This window comes from Folsomia candida, unplaced genomic scaffold (assembly GCF_002217175.1).
Source record: "Folsomia candida strain VU population unplaced genomic scaffold, ASM221717v1 Fcan01_Sc008, whole genome shotgun sequence".
NCBI lineage: Eukaryota > Metazoa > Arthropoda > Collembola > Entomobryomorpha > Isotomidae > Folsomia > Folsomia candida.
In genome coordinates, this window is record NW_019091200.1 from 3,262,754 (window position 1) to 3,281,141 (window position 18,388).

At 35.9% G+C, this 18,388-nt stretch overlaps 1 protein-coding gene across 2 annotated transcripts in view; it reads left to right on the forward strand.

Moving 5' to 3' along the window:
- The first annotated feature begins 601 nt into the window (after positions 1–601).
- The window catches only part of LOC110853228, a 142,455-nt gene continuing 124,668 nt past the window's right edge, over positions 602–18,388 (forward strand). For both annotated transcript variants that reach the window (XM_035854679.1, XM_022101480.2), the window contains exon 1: positions 602–2,315. In XM_035854679.1, coding sequence (XP_035710572.1) covers positions 1,566–2,315 — 750 coding nt within the window. In that variant the 5' untranslated portion in view covers positions 602–1,565. The remainder of the gene's footprint in view (positions 2,316–18,388) is intronic.

Here is an 18,388-nt window from a genome sequence, read left to right on the forward strand (position 1 = left end):
TAGCATCTTATCGACATACACATTTCATAAGACAATTTTTCTATGAACAATCAATTGATTAAATACTTATTTTCATTAGGAAGCGTACATTTGATCAATTTTCGGAGGATTTTTGGGGTAAATATTTTACCCCACATGGCATAAATTAGGATAGGCTTGCTTGACTCCTTGAACCCCAGTGAAATCAATCACTCGCTTTCTGCTCGGTCCCTTCTGCAAAAATTGCATGATTATTCAAATTGAGCATGCCAAATTATTTGCTCCCTTACACAATCCTGTCCCCAGCAAATTTTGTACGAGCATTTCATTTCGATCAATATTTTCAGTCACGTGGAATAAAGACGAGAAAGTATTACAACTGGATAAAAATATGTAAAACTGGAGAGCATTTTATTACCAAAAATATTAAGAGGAACGTTTATAATATGGATGAATGAGTATGCGGGTGAGGAGAATACCCGGGTAGTAGCTTAGTCAGTCGGAGAGAATTGTATAACTTGAGTTCACAAACGGCAAGGCTCCCATTTTTCGTCCCTGTCAGCCTACCCCAAAAAGTGGATGTTCAACAAGACGAGAATTCAGTCCCGTGCCAGTGCTCGCCGAGTGAGGACTGCGGCCCTGCTGTGAAATAATCTCTACTTAAATGAAGACCTTGGAGGGTTCGTTGTGTAGGAAAAATTGTGAGGTTGTGAAATGAGAATACGTGGAATTTTACCTGATACGACAAAAATAATGTAATGTCGTGACTGGAGTAAATTTACAATTTTTTGCAGTTTAGTGAAAGTTGAAAATTTGTAAAGTTAGGACAAAAGCCAAAAAGTTAAAGACTTATATCACTCAATTAAGATTACTAATAAGGTTATTTATGTAAACAGTTAAAATAAGAACCGTGTTAAAGTAATAAGTGTTCGTAATTGGTAATAATGATTAAATTACAACTTTAATCTTTATATTGAGGATAGTGATCCGTGTACATAACTGATCTTCTGTATTGCTGGCCCCTGTTTGGGGAACGTTCGTAAAAATGCATACCATGCAATACTTTAAACTTTAGAGATACGTATTTACATATCTGCGAACAAATGAACTTTTATTTAAATTAGGTAAATATCGTACAATGAAATTGACGAAAATTTGACCTTCCTCAACGTCAAACACAACTCAAACCCTAAAAAAATGCGTTTTTGGAGTAAAAATAAATCTAATATATTATGGAAGAAAGGAGTGTGATTAAAGCTTGAATTCGTAATTCGCTTTCTCTTTCATATTTAACTGAAAATTCGCAAATTCACCTCAATCAAGGAGAAAGTATAGGAATTTAGGGAGAAATAATCAAAATTCGTTATGTAAGTTACGCCACTTCTTGACTCATTTCTCCAAATGAGAGTCTCATTATGAGACACCTTTGCTGACTGAACTGCACCTCAAACTGATACGTTTTGATACATAATTAGTCCCATATTTACGATATAAAACTTGAATTATAGTGATTTTTCGAGAATTGCCGTCAAAACAATGCCCCTTCTTCTCACCCCACAAATAACCCCCACTCACACATCGTAACAATGCATCAAGCCCGCGGGGGTGGTGGTGGTGGGGACGTCTACTCATGGTTGACCCGGCTTGACCTTGCCCACCACTTGGACGCCTTCCTCTCCGCCGGATATGACGATCTTGCTCGTTGTCGTCACATCGGAGAAAGTGACCTCGCCGCCATCGGGGTCACAGATATCCACGAGCGCCTCGCTCTTCTCCAAGCCATCCGTCTCCTCCATTCATCCGCCGCCGTGACCCCCTCGTCCAAACGGGTCAAAGGTCAAGGTCTCCCACCACGTGAAGAGATCGAGCTAAAAGTCATCCCATCAAACAACAGTCATGTCCTTTTTTACAATAATAACAACAACAATAACGGTTACCACCATTTCGGAAGTGCAAGTCAAGGTCAACAGGGTCATCTCGGGGTCAAGTATCACTTGGAGGATGCCTTCCTGCCAGGTGAAAATGGTGATGCTGATTACTCCGAGTGTGCAGAATTTGACCTGACGCGGTGCTACTGTGAGGGAGGTGGAGGTCAGTGTGGTGGTGAGTGCAGAGGGGTCATTGACCCCGAGCCCTTCTACGAGTCTGTCCTTAGTGGTCGTCCCCAAGTGGGTGGTGTGGGGTCAACCGGAAGTGGGGCTAATTTAGTGACGAGAAACCAGTTTGAGTTGCAGACTCATGGGAGAGATTGTAATTCTGGAAATTCGGGAAAGTTGCAAAGTTTCCGAAATCAGTTGAGAGATCAAGTGAGGCAGGATGGTATCAATTTTTCGAGGGTGAGAAAATCTTTATTTACGACTATTTACGCATCTGTGAATAATGTTGTGACATTACTCATTTTTACAAATTTTCATTTTCGACGTGAATGTTTTTCATTTTTATTTTCATTTCATTTTTCAGGTGTAATTTTCAATTATTCATCCCATATTCCCAATACACCTTGACATTTTAAAGTTTTCGGTTAAAAGTCACGGCACAATTGTACTTAAATAGAACTGTTTCCACCAGAATATTAATTTCTCTCTCTCTCCTAATCCACCTCCCTCATTAAGTCCATTTTCCCCTAATTGCCGTCAAACATCTACTCCGAACCAACTTGTCTGGACAATTAATTTTCCAAACTCTGCAATAATTTGTCCCATTTTCGTAACAAGGAAAACAATTAATTAAATAATGACTTCTCCTCCTCGAGTCCATTTGGCCGAGTAAGAAGACGGAGAAAGTATCATAATTATAGGATACCCGGGCATCCATATTCACTCCGAATACCATTCCTCCCTTAAAACCCGGTCACAAGTAATTAATAAGTAAATAATTTAGTGGGAGCAATTAAGAACACTCTCTCACTCACTCGGTCTGGAAATGAGGAATTTGCGATCGGATCGGAATTTCCAATCCAAATAATAATATTCCATCCCACGAACCACCTCGGCAAACTAATTGCGGAGAGAGATGAAATGTTGGGTTGAATATTCTCTGGAGGGTGAGATATACATAATTTGGCTACTACCCGGGTAGTAGTATATGTCACCCGGGTAGTAGTAGGGAAGAAACAAAGGGTTAAATTCAGAGAATAATGGAATTCATCATGTATCTCGGTCTCGTCTAGAATTCCAAATTTCGTGTCTGTTTTTCGAACCGTGTGAATGTGTGACTCATATTTCGGGTGATGTATGTGTGTGCTTCAATAATATGCTGAATTGAATCCTCCGGGGGTTACAGGCTCGATCGTGTGTCTTATATAATCCGGGATTGGATTGGATTTGCTTGGTTCCCTTTTTGAGGCGGGATACGATTTAGATTTTGGTCTTTGTGATGATAATATCAAATAAATAGTTGAACAAGGAATAATGAAGAGAAGGAGACCAGAGGAGATTTAAATTCGTTCATATGAATTGAAGTGAGCAGTGAATGAAGGAGAAATATAAATTTTGATAGATGAATGAATATTTAGTAGAGATAAAATTTTTAGCTTTTTGAAATACCTCGATTAAGATTGTGGTGTTGATTTCGGGTTTTACAGGTTTTACAAATTTTTACGGACATAATATTTATTTGGATTAAGTTAAACGCCGAAATTTAACATTTCAATTGGTAATGTATATCGTCCGAAATTATAGATTTCAGAGATAACGATTCATGAAATATGTATGAAAAAAGAAGTGTTGTAAATGAGATTTGTCAAACAAGTGAAGAATCTCCAGTATTTCGACCTAATGTGGTCTGGATGGAAATTTTTGTCATCGAATTGTGTGGATTTTTGCAAACGTCTAATTTTACAACAAAAATAAATTGCGAACAAATAATGATTACTATTTTAGTTCGAGCTTGTCGACACTTGTAGCGTTTTTACCTTCAGTTGCATAAATATGACTTTAATATTTGCTCAATCGAATGAATTGGTTCTCCCACTAATCTGCATGTTAAAGTACATTCTCCACCTCCACCGTAAAGAACAATGTACACACACTTTTAAGACCCATTTCATAATCTAAACATACTTTTACTGATACTCTCATGCCCCACAAATTACACACTTTACCATTGTTTATTATTGACTCAGGCTGCACTTTACTCTGGTGGAGGTGGACGTGGAGGCACTCACCTCAAATTATTCAATCATGAATGAAACCCTAGGAAATCCAGATTACCAACTTTTATTCACTTCTTTCCAGAAACATTACGAATTTTTACCTGCTTAAAATTTGTCTCGGACTAAATCAGAGCTCAAATTTTTAGCCAATTTTTCCAAATCTGTCCCAAAACTTTGACTTGAATACGCCCCGTACAACTCCTTTCGTTTTCTTACCGTTTTGACTTGGTCGTTACTTTGTGTGCTCCAAAATAATGAATCCTCTACCCAATCCAACCCTTTTGTTTTCCTTTCTTTAATGTTTAAACAGGCTTAATCAGGCTTTGGCTTCCACAACTGCACTTGTGTTGTTTGGGTAGGAATTATTGCTGAAAAGAGGACACAATGTACAAACAAACATTGCTTTTCTCCTCCTGGTTGTTCTTCTTATCATTAAGAGTTTAAGACTTTGGCCGGGTCGTCCTGTTTGCACTGTTTGGTGAGAGGAAGGAAAGTGTGGGGAGCAGAATAAGTAAATATCTTCTTCTACGACAAAGACAAAATAGCTGCGACGAGAGAAAAACATGTGACAAAAACAACTGTCTCCGTCACAAGGACGAGAAAAAAATAAGAGAGATGGATAAGAAAGAACTTGAACTTGCGGGAGGAAAACTTGAGAAAATTTCAGGAAGCAAGTCTACAGTTTTGGTTTTAGGTGGGCATGTCAGAAGAACGTGTGGAGCTGTAAATTTGATCAATCAATCGTGATCTGAAAACAATGTTGCTGACTTATTATTAAGTATCCAAATTTAAAAATTTTACGAAAATAATGAAGAGGAGACCAGAATAGATTTAAATTCGTTCATGGTGAATGGAGTAGAAATATAAATTTTGGTGCATGAATAAATATTTGATTGGGATAGAATTTTGAGTTTTTGAAATAGCGTTTAAATATCTGGATTAAGATTCTAGCGTTGGTTTCGGTTTTTACAATTTTTTCAAATTTTTACGGATATAAATATTTATTTGTATCAAGTCAACGCCAAAATTTAATATTTCAATTGACAATGTTTAGTTCTAACTGAAAGATTTGGGATAACCAAAGGTTCATAAAATATGTATGAAAAAAAGAAGTGTTGTTTGTAAATGAGATTGTCCAAAAGTGAACAATCTCCAGTATTTCGACCTAATGTGGTCTGGATGGAAACGTTGAATTATATTGAGTTCTTATTTTGAATTTAAAAATTGTATTCGTTCAAGGCGATGTGCTGTATTATTTGGGTATAAAGAATGCTAGAAATCAATTTGTGCGGTAATATAATGGGATTTATACTAACAATGAGATGGTGTGAAGTGTAACACTCCGATTTTGTTGAAATTTTTGGAATTATGAAATTCAAGTCAATATAAGTTTCTTAACGCAGTTTGTGTGATGGTTAGAGTTTGTCAAAATATGTGAGGTCAAATTTGAAAAATTGTGATTTTTATCAAGCGGATGAAGCAAACTCCACTTTCATTCATAAAAATCGCAATTTTTCAACTTTGACCTCAAATATTTTGACAAATTCCAACCACCTCACAAACTGCGTCAAGAAACGTTGGTTGTATTGACTTCAATTTCATAATTCCAAAATTTCAACAAAATCGAAGTGTTCTACATACTTCACACCATCCCATTGTAAATATAAAATTTTGCAACCATCACTACGTAATAAACTTTTTAGCTCACATTTTTGTAATTTTAGATGCTCTGAAATGATTCTTATCCACCTAATTAAGGAATTCGGATTAAAACGTAGACTTCCCCGAAATTTTGCCCCATTCCGGCTAAGCCAAACGGTTTTTCCAATTTATTCATCATCTTGACTAACCCAGACTTTGCTAACTCATTCATGCCATCGTATTAGTGAGTAAAACACATAGTTGATGTCAGTGTGACTACTATCCGTAGTTCTCTGGAGCCGTGAAAGGAGGGGAGGCAGCCGGCTTTGCTTAATGAGATTTCTTTCCAGAAAAAGTGACTTGTTTTCTGTTAACGGGCTTTTAATGAGGTGCGAGAGGTTCAAATTGGAACTCGAAATCTCTCAAGTATCAACACAGTTCAAATTCAAGTAAAGTTAAGTTAAGCAACGTAATGGAGAAGGTGCAGTGTTTCGCAAACATTTTGTGTTAAAAATGAATTAAGTGTGCAAAAAAGTATGTAAAATTGTAAAAATTAGACAAATTCAAAACTTGCATACAGGCAACAACAAATTGCGATTCAGAAACGCAAAAAATAAATATTTATGAGTAATGTATTTATTATAAAAATTTGGGTAGATCGCACAAACAGAATTTCTTTGAGGACTTTGATAGCAATCTTGCAGTGAAAAACAATTTGTATCATATGTAAAACTTTCGTTTCCTAAAAGTTAATTGGGTAGGACTGAATTTTGGTAGTATTTTTTTAAAAAAAGTGTTTCGCAAACATTTTCTGTTCAAAATGAATCAAGTGTCGTAAAAATAAACTGGGTGTGAAAATTGCAAAAATTCATAACTTGCATATAAGCAATTGCAAATTGTTAGTCGGCAACGTCAAAGATAAATATTTCGCAATAATTAATTTATCCTGAAAATTTAATAGATTCGTAGAAAATAATCTTGTGCAGGACTTTGATAACAACGAAAAACAATTGTCATCCTATGTAAAATTTTCACTTTCTAAATGTTAATAGGGTAGGACTGAATTTGGTAGTATTTTTTCAAAATTATGAATTATGATATTACGGGTTAATTTAGAATTGGCAAGTAAAATTTTATATTATGACATTCTAATTTGAAAACCAAACTTTTTTTATTTTTAATAAAACAGGACTTTCACCCATTTCATGCAGAAGTGGGAACACTGATGCCGTGAATACAAAGAAAGCTGGCCGCGTGGGGGGTTGCGTCACACTTGTCGGTATTTAAACTCATGTCCTGCAAGTTTAGTTTACAGATGGGAAACTTTTCAGGAAAAGTTAACTCTGTTTTTGGTTTCCTTTCGTAAGAGTTGGGTCGGAGAGTTGAAAAATTGAGATAAAAAAGAATACTCTTCGGGGCAATAGGGTGCTGTTCAAGGAGAACGTCATCAATATTAGTAAGTTAGTCGACACTAATTTCCCACTATTTTCGGGTGTTAAATATAAAATGGAATATATGGATGACTTGTATCCGTCGTATTTTTCTCTCCTGATTTCTGCTAACTTGATATTTGCATGGCCCCTGGAGCTACGTAACAGGAGGATAATTTAACCTTTCGTTAGGCCAAAATGTTGGGCGGCGAGAAACTCGGAAAGTTTACTAGTTTACAAAATTTGACGATTTCCAAATTTGTAAGTTTTCTATTCATTTGAAACATATCAACTTATTTTCTTGGTTTTACTCCTGAAATTAGTACTACTTTCACTGCATGTTTTTTTTTTAAATTTAGGATATTGAAATTTGCTAAATTATTCGAAATATATGTTTTTAAATCCAATATTTATTAACATCATCAGTGAATTGAGGGATATCAGCTACCTTTTAAGATTTTTTATATCGATTATTAAGTGGTAAAATTCCGATAAAAATTCCCTGGAAATTTACCACATTGTTTACATATCTACATATATTATTGTAGGAATTGGCGATTTTGCCTCCCAATTAGAATGACGGACACTTGCAAAAATATTGTGCCATCGAGCAGTATTAAAACTAAATTGCCTCCTGAATTTGCGCCAGGTGTTCCACCATTAAACTAATTACCTGTCCCATTCATATATCTTTTCTCCCACAGTATCCAATATTGTGCGTAATTAGTGCCTTATGTCGTCCATCACACATTTGTTCAGTTTCACTACTTTCGCCAATGAACTTGTACTCCAAGACCAACTTTTTTTCCATTACCGCTAAATTATATATATGCTCTCTCTACTTTCTCTTCCCTCAATTTGTAACCCTTTTCTTTGAAATCCTGTTAAAACCACGACGTGCGAACTGAGAGAGAAGAAAATGTTACGGAAACCGACTAAAAACTAAAACGGCGGAAAAGAAAAGTTCGCTAAAAGTCAGTGTGTGTATTCAGTCCAGGATTTTTTTAACAGATTGTTCCACAACTTTGCAGTTCATGACGGTTATAAAATGCGGGCTGGACAATTTCGCTTTTTTTGATAATATTGTGTACTACAGAATGACAATCCACACTTTCTACTCTCTTTGAGCATCACTCAATGTGGACCTGTACATAAATTATGTGATCAATTTGTAGGGAATTTTGACCGAAATACTGCTGGGGTTACTCATCTATCAAGTATTAAGATGGGACCTCCCCCCAAATTTTATTACATATTTATGGATGCTCCCTGTCAAACTCAAACTTTTTCTGGACGGGTATTTATCTTAAATGAGATGACAGATGACAGGTAAAGAAATTGTGTAACAGTAAATCGGGATACATACCCGGCTTTTTTAAGACTACTCCGAACGTGCCAGTGTCTCATACTCGTAATCCTTCACAGTCAAGTGTAAGCTGATACGGAATAATGACAACCAAAATTAAAGGTTGATAACAGATTTTGAAACTGCACAATTTCAACACAAATGCGTTGTAATGAATTTTAAAATTTTTGTGCAATTTGTAAGACGAAAATAAATTTTTGAACAAAGCTTTGTTAAAATTAATAATTGTGTAGATAGGGGAGAATCCAGGTAGAAGCTTTCGACCAGGTCCAAAAGATGTTTTTTGTATACGGAGGCTCCGCCACTAACACGTGAACGTTTATGACCTTAAATTACTGGTTGAACGGCTTGGAGTGGAGGTCCCGAACATGTTCTATGTGAGAGCCCTTTTCTCGAACTACAAGTCGACATCGGCGATTCCAACTTTTGTACACTGATTTGACCATGGTGAGGTCAACTTTAGACTACTAGTCTCTCAAAACTTTCCAAACTCCGTCAAAAGATTTTGGGTGGCGAAGAAAAGATTTTATTTCAGATATCCAAAGCCGAAAAAATCCATGGGACTTACATAGGGTGAATTAACAGGTATTTCACTATTTTGGATGATTGTTATCCCGAGTCTAGCTTTTAAGTCCTTGGCGTAATCCTGGGTCAAAAGGGCGGTGTGCGATGACGCTGCGTCGTGATGAACTATCACTTTATTTGTGTCCTAGCCATATAGTTTTGGAAGATGAATCTCCAAAAGCGGTTTTAAAACAAAGTCAATGAAGTACTTCGCAGTTACCTTCACTTTTTGTGGAACTTTGATAAGTGGGAGGAGACCACGACCAGATAATGCACCAACCACCATGAACTTGTTGCAAAAGTTTTCCGTGTGCGGGATGGCCAATCTTCTGGAATTAATTTCTCCTTTGGTTGTATAGTAAATTTGTCTCTGACCGTTGGTATCTTGTAAAGAAAATAATTCTTCATCCAACGACACTAAACAGTCACTTTTATCTTTTGTCAGGTAATTCACATAAATTATTTTGCAGGTCAGACGACGATTTTTTTTATGCTTCTCAGTAAGCTGATTGACTTGCATTTTTCTTCTTTTTTGCTTCCCCAAAATTTTAATTGCTCGTCGCACACTAGTCTCTGACACTTTGGTTAGACGTGCCACTGCTCTCTGGGGTGGTGGGTTGTCCTCAGAGGTCAATAGGTCAATTTTCTTAAGCACGGGCCGAATTAGCACTTTTCGGACTCGTATTTGAGGCATGATGGTTGTCCTGTCGTACGAGCTTGTCGTTATTGACCTTCTTTTTAAGTACCTTGTGTATCCTTTCTTTCAAAACTTGTTGTCCTTGAGTTTTAAAGTGGTTAATTATGTCTGTGTACGAAATATTAAGCTTGGAAAGTGTTTTTATGGTACCCTCTTACTCTAAGGGCAATGGTAGGGTCATTTTTGAATCTAGAGAGCTAATTTTTTGCTCAGCCCTTGTCAACAATCACATGTCGCTATGCTCAAAATTTGGAACCGAAACTCCAACCCGTTTTGGAGCAATTCAAGAGTGACCGCGTTCACGTGTTAGTAGCGCATCCTGTAGGTTCCACAAGCTACATACTTTATTCATCGGCAGGAAAATTATTTCGTTTAGTTAAACTAAACGAAACGAATTACTAGAAATTTTGTAGCATTCTCTTTAAGGAAGAAACAGACCTAGAAAAAGTCGAGATGATAATATTGCTTGCTGGCAGTAGTGAACTAGTAAAGTTAAGTGGACCAGAACTAAATGTAAAGTGCGGGTATTTTAAGACGGGATAACATAAAATGAAGCAAAGTAGAGAAAATGGACGGTCGTCTCAAAGGCCAATTCCGCTGGTAAATCTCCCCTGCATAAAATTCTACTAAATCCATCTCCGCGTCCACCACTTCGCCCGCTGTAGCTTTTAAAAGGAAAGAATCCTAACGTGCTTTCTCTTCTTCGGATAACTTGTCTTTCCTCGTTTCACCGCCGCCGCTGCCATTTTTGGGTGCAAGCTTTCTCCTACTTTCACCAAAGGAAAGGGAACCACTAGGTGTTTGCTGGTGGATGGAAGGGTTTCCCATGTGATCGAAATTTAGAATGTAACAATGTAGGTTTTTTACGTGTAAAACTCAGATCTCTAATTTTATTTTATTCGCCACAAAAAATAAGCATGCCAGTATTTACTGGTTTTTCATAATACGCTAATTTGGGCGCGTGGCGCGAAGTTTAATCAATTTTCCAACCATAACTGGGTTTTTGAATTTTAACGATTACAAATTTTACCATTTAAAAAATTCGAAAACACGTTACTTGAGTAATTAAAAATCTAATTGTCGCAAATTTGAATTTCTGGCTTATTTGTAAATTTTTGAAATCCATAAAAATTAAAAATTTCTATCTAAGAACTTTAAAATTTTCAAAAAACATATAGCAAGACGAGTTTTAAATCTGAAGTAAGTCTTTTTCAAGAAACATGTTTTCTACTTTTTTTAATTGGCGCTAAAATTCAAAAAGTTTGGGATTTTGAAATTTGAATTCGGTTTTGGCTGGAAAATCGTATAAAATTTGCCCAAATTACTGCATTATGAAAAATCAAGAAATACCGGCATTTTAATTTGTTGTTATAAGCTAAATAAAATTCGTCCCACGGGAATCTGAGTTTTACACGTAAAAGACCTCCATTGTAAGTAGTCCCTGAGTTTTATAATTTAGATTTGGCACACATTTCACCTCTGGTACAAATTCGATCGATTGTATAATTGGCATTTTAACGACCTGCATAAAAATAAAATCGAAAAGAGATGGCAACAATTAGATGTAAAATCAATAATGTGTCCAGAAATTGAAAATTATTGGCACGTACCTAATTTACACGCACAAATATGTAGAGAAAGTCACTCTGCGTTACATAAATGACAGTTTTTTCCACTTTCTTCCCAAAAACAAAGACGTGATCCGATTTGTCTTTGTTTCTTTGGTGTCGGCTCGTTTGCCTTGGGCTGTCTCGTTTTTTTACTTGGATGCTTACTTTGTTCTTGTTCTTTATTTTATTGCTGGGAACCACAACCACTTGCCGCTCACCGGCGCCCAATCTTTATTTTGCACGCACAAGCGAAGAGAAAGTTCCATTTTATTTGTACGGGACGTGCACAAAAAATGTGGTCTATTTGAGGAGGATTTTTTATCAATACTGGTAACGTATCTTATACAAATAATTAACACGGGAAAAATACGATGCATTGCTCCTACATACATCCCTTCAAATCAATTAAATCCTTTATGCATGAAGCAATTGGGGTAATCATTACGAGTTCGCATCGTTAGCAACGCTAGCAAAAAAGTTCGAAATTTCGCAAAAAAAAATTAGCGTGGAAATTCATTTGTGAACTTGTGCCCTCCAAGGTTAATATTTGGGCATTTTAAAAATTGTATTTTGTTATTTAACATACGAACTCGAAATGAATGTTCCCTAACCCATCGTGAAGAATGTGTGATACGAAGTATCTAGTTTTCTTTCCCAGCTAAATTAAATTTTATTTTTCCAAATGTTTCAATTTTCAATTCATTTTTAAAAAACCGGCCAATGGCTAAAATTTTCATGTTAAACTACTACTAATTACTTGTTGATAAGCTACTCCGACGTGCATTTTTCATAAGAAACATGCTAGCACATTTTACATATGAGACGAAACACCTAACCAAATTTAATCTTTTATGGGAAACTCAACATCAATAAAAATGTTTTGTTTTCGGATTTGCTCACAACGTAAATTTAGGCTTAAACTTTGTCTTCGTGAGGGAAATTTACCTTTCCTTTGCTCGTTTGGCAAGGAATGGGAAAGAAGCGGACACGTATTGGAGATGAGGCTCAAGTATTTATTTATTTTATGGCAAAGTGGCTTTTTCTTATCTCGGCCGTCAGCTTTACGCCGACGAAGATCAAGCAGTACGACTATGGTATTACCACTCTAAAAAATGCGGCGCCTAAATTTTTACCAATTTTATTCTATCGATCTGCTGGCTAGATAAAATTATTACAAAAATTGGCTACATACAATTGCTTACAAAAACTTGTGCGAACTTGTACTTGTGCTAGTTGTGCTAAATAAGTATTAAAATAGCAATGTTTTTCTAGTTTTTACAACGTTTCTAGTAATTTATTTGCTGAGGTAAACGAAATAAAGAACGTCCGGGAATGAATGGGAATGCGCGCTCTAGCGAGTATATTGACAAATCAATAAACCCGCGAACTATAATAATTTAAATTTCTGAAAGCCCACTTCATTAGGGTCAATTTGGTATATCACTCTTAAATTTCAAAAATGGATAAGGGTAGAAGAAGCTTGTTTGAAAGGGAGCTGTTAGCAAAACGAGTGATGGAGTTCTACAACACGACAGCCAACCGAGACTCCAAGGTGACCTGGAACTTTTTTAAGCAGGAAGGAATTCCAAGTTCAAATGTGTATTCCTACATAAAAAAGTTCAAGGATTCCGAAAATGTGCAATTCAAGAAGCCAGCTGGTCGTCCGGCGAAGCTAGCGACCACTCGAGTGAAAAATAGAATTGAAAAAATTTTCAAAACCAAGCCATCAACGTCAGTAGCTGTAGCTGCCAGGAAAGTCAAAATTTCCAAAAGCTACCTGGGGGAAATTAAGGTCCATAAATTAGGAATCAAAGCAAGGACCAAAAAACCTGCACCAAATTACAAGCCCGTACAAGAAAGTCGGATCAAGGATTGCTGTCAAAAATTGTTGAAGAAAATGCGTGGAAAAGTAGTGATCCTGGATGACGAAACGTATGTTCCGGTTGACCCTTCAAATCTTCCAGGGCGTCATTTTTTTCATAGCTCGGATCCCTCTGAAGTGGCTTATGAAGAAAAAGTACGAAAAAAAGACAAATTTCCAAAGAAATATTGCATTTGGCAATGCATCTCCAGTCACGGACATGTATCAGACCCGGTAGTTCTCGAAGGGAATATCAATCAAGATATTTATCTGAAAAATTGCGTCAAGGCTGGATTGGAAGCATTTATTAATAGGTTTCACAAAAATGATAAAGTTTTGTTTTGGCCTGACCTCGCCACTTGTCACTATGCAAAGAAAGTGACCGAGTACCTCAGAAAGAAAAATATTGATTTCGTACCAAAAGATATCAACCCACCTAATGTACCCCAACTCCGCCCAATCGAAAAATTCTGGGCACGCTCTAAGTCAGTATACTCCCGGCTTCAAGATGTGCCTGACACCTTTCGAAAATTCAAAGGACGATGGAAGAAAATCACCTCGGAAGTGGCAAAAACTTCGGGAAAAAATTTAATGAAAAATCTTCGCAAGAAAATCGAACTAGTCGCCAACGGGGGTGTGGCGGCCTTAGCTATTAATTAAATTATGTAGGTACGTATTTGGTATTATACATATGCAAAAAGTTTAAAATTCCGATAACTCATTGTGATTTTATGACCACATTTTCAGACCATTCCCATTCATTCCCGGACGTTCTTTAGTTTTCTTACTCACTGGGTAAGGAACAATCATACAATTGGATAAACAAACTTTGAAGAAAATTAGAAATTGACATACTTACGATCTAATTAATACTTTAAATATTTTTTATTAAACAGTTTACCTTTCGTCGTGCAAATTTTACATTTGTTACAATTTTGAATATGGTTGGTGATAAAGTATAGTAGAACTCCTAAATAGAATTTTGTAATAAAATTGTACTTTCAAAATCAGTATAGTAAAATATCTGCAAGCTAAAACCTGTCACCCGTCACTGTGGTGTGAACATTAAAAAGAGTATTTTACATGCAAACCTTATGGCAGGCAGGGTTCTTCTTTTAAAAATCAAACCATAGTAATCTCTTAAAATATTTATAAGAGTGCGGAGGACGAGGATTACTGCCGCCCCGCTAAGCTACGACCTTACTGGGTGGCAGTTAGTCGTCGTAGTAGGTCAGCGAGTGACATCATTGGGACCAGAAAACTTTCACTTTGCCCACTTTCACCCTATTCGTGTCCTGGGAAAGGAGGATAAATAGTGGTGGGAAAATTTGGGAGGGGAATAGTTTAATTTGTAAGTTACTTTGAGATAAGATTATGTTAAGGTTATCTCAACATTTCGTACGTGTGGAGTAGATTCACTTCAGTGCGGTTATATGCAGAAGGGTTTCGGGGTTTTGTGTACCGGTTAGTGAAGGTGGGAAAAATAGGAAAATGTGCCACCTGCGGGTGATAGTATGCTATCTTACTAATTATGAGTATAATATATTCTACTAATTGTTTCTAGAATGTGAAAAATGGGAAAAAGCATACAAAGTGCGTGTTAATTTCACCGTAATTACATATTTGAAGTGGTCATATTTGTATTTCCTCGTTAATTCTGTAAGTTTTGAGTTGCTTTAGCATGCCAAAATTTTCTCTTTTTTGGTGGCGTTAATGCAAAATCATCCACGTGCAAAACTCTTAAAAAATTAGACGTAGACTTGGAGGTGTCAGGCGTGCTTAACTAACTAAGAAATTAATTGCTATTTAAAAATTTACAAACGTTGATATAAATGTACTACGGTTTGATTTTTAAAATAATAAACTGCTCGCCATTAACTTTGCATGTAAAAAGTCTCACTTAAAAAATCAAACCATATGAAATTACTGCTTTCACTCTTTATAACACGAAGATACAATTTCCCCCTTTTTTCCAATTTTACGAACCTCCCCTAAAAAAACTCGTAGTAAATGCAAATCATTAATTTGCATCGAAATCACCGCCACGTTCCTACGAAAGACCGAACACCGTCCAGTCCAGTTTCCTTTTAAGTCCGATTCCTCTACAAAAAGCTAAATTGCACTTCAAAAGAAAATGGAAAGTGGAGTCCGACACGACGGATGCGTGAGTGAATACGGAGACCGGACAGACTTGCCAATTCGTGGTGATGACAAAGCCTAAAATCTTTTCGCACAGGATCTACTTTCACTTTGACTTTGGGCCAGAGTAAAAGCTCTCACCCGACTGGAATTCAAGGACTTTGGTTGGTTTAGTGACCAGTGTTTCGTTCCTTGGAATTCAACTGAACCAAGAAGTACACTCTTAGAAGGCTGGTATTAAATCATTACTGACCGGAGTACATGTTTGACTCTACCGGCATGGTAATAACGGGCATTAACGTTTAGTAATATTGTGGTAATAAACAATTTATCACTGAGACACGAACTACTATCAATTCGGTATTAAGTTACCAAATCAATACAAATACAGAGTATATATGCGACTCCACCAAATTCTTAACAGTGAATATTATAGTATCAAACTATTACCACGCGGTAATTCTTTAATAATAATGTAGCAACTTGTCGGTAACATTAATGGTAATATTTATTAACCAGGAAATTCAAGCAAGTCTAGTACGTATCATGGTAATAACACTTTTTACCAAATTATTAGCACCACAAATTTTTGCACATTACACCCAATTTATCTCCCAAAAGGAAATTAGGCTCATTCCGCAAGCAACTAAAAGGGGGACACCCTGATTTTGGGCTTAGAGTGTGCCGGTTAGTATTCCACGTGGTTAGGGAAGCATATCCTTTCGCTTTTGTTTAATGTGATTGAAGTCTAATGAATTGGAAACTATGGAGGTTTTGCTCGTGGGAAGGAACATCGGTTTTCTTAACAACGAAGAACAATGTCCTTATTTCTGAGAAAACAAGGTTCTTAGAATAATAGTCCCATTTTCGTCGTGCTGATTAATGTGGTTGGGTGATTTTCATAAAATTATTATGCTTGGCTCGGTTTCCTTGTACAGAATAATATCAATAAAAGTGGATCAATTTCCAAACTCGATTTGCGAGATGAGTAGTGTTCAAAATTCGTTATCAAACTACAATTTATTATGTATGTATAAGTGCGTGCGAGGTTTCGTGCGATCTTTTTAGGCTCGACAAATAATGCAAAATACTTTTTTTCAGTACACAACGCCAAAACTTGACAAATTTTATTTTTTTGTACTGTACAATTTTTTATTAAAAAAATTTTTTTGTTAAATTTTACAATTAAGAAAAATTATAAACTTCTTAAATTTTACAATTAAAAAAAAATTTTTTCAAACGTTTTAAGATTTTATTTTTTTTTAAATTTTTTAAGCATAATATTTACAAAATTCGAATTACATACAAATTAATCAATCCATTTGGCGTAACTCATTAAATTCATGAAAATCTCAATTTACACTCGAAATCATACGAATTTTTAAAATTCCCAATACTAATGAACATTACGGTCACTTTGCATTATGCAACTTGAAATTCCATCTCAAATCAATCATGGACATTACAAAACATTGTAAGAGACAAGATACGATTGAATTTGTATCGAGTAAAGTGCGTCAAGTAGCGGCGCAGGAGGAAGAAGGAGCACTTTTACTTCATTAACTTTCTCCAAAGGAAACAAATTGACGACTGGAATGGAGAAAGACAAAAAGGGTTGAGTGCTTTCAGTTCCGTCGTAATGCATCCTGAGCAGCAAATTACCTTAGCCATGTATTGATTAAGAATGCAAAGGAAGCGCTGTGATTTGGTGACTGCATGTCAATTGATATTGACAATACGAAGCTCTTAATAGTATTTACAGGGTGGTTGAAATGTCTCGTTACAATGGGAAATTTTGCAAAGTGAAAAGTCCATTAGCTACATAAGAGGATCTGGAATTGAGATATGTATTAATTATGCAAAACTATTATCAAACCATGATGGAACATAATGACAAAATTCTTAAAATGTTGAATTTCAGAAGCAAGATTTCGATAACTGAAATGAAATGATGAAATTTAATGAAAGTTTTTGATATGAAAAATTTTCCCTTGTAGCAAAACATTTAAACCACCCGGTATATAAAATTATTCTATAGAATAGTTTAATTTTTTCATCCAAAAATATATATTGTCCCGAAAACTTTCTGTGTTTTCTAACCGATTTATTTAAATATGATAAATTAATGTAGTCTTACCAATAAAATTATACCCGTTTGAACCCAAAAATTTGCCAATTCAAGTAAAATGTCAAGAAATTATATATAGATAGCTTCGCTTAATTTTAACAGTTTCCAAGTTAGACGTGAGCACGACTGATGCTCGATATTGCTTGTTAGTTTCCTAAACCGGATATGCAAATCCAACACCGAAACCACATCCCGGCCAGCCTGGACACGGATCTGCTTAAGCCACCCTTTCCTCGCTCTCACGAATTTAGATGCATCACGTTCACGACTTTGTATTCTGTCAGGATTTCTGAAAATCTTGTAACTCCAGCTGTTACAGAAACATATGCTGCCATGAAAACATGTACAGGTTTTGCGTTGAGAGATGAATCCGATTTTTAAAATGGATAGAATGGGGTGAATCAAGATGGATAAGTTGGTTTAGTCGGTTTTTTTGATAATCCGTTGGTCAAAAATGGATTATTCGTCCTAAATAAGGTGTCAAAATTATAGTGACACTATACGCTTACTTTTACTTTTACTTAAAAAACGCTCAAAATTAAGCTGCATCCATGTTCCAGGGTAATTGTCCTAACCTATATTGTATTTTTATAACATTTCGAGATGTAAAATCATGTAACATGAATCTAGCTTTAGACACGTAATTAGCAAGTCACCATAACTTATCAAATTTAGTCTAAAAATATGTTGTAAAGTTACATTTATCTCTTAAAAAGCACGTGTTTTATTTTGCACCCTGCCCAACTTGTTACAAAAATATTTCAAAAATTTCGATACAAATTATGCTTCCTTTCTCCACCATGACAGACTTTGTAAAAGC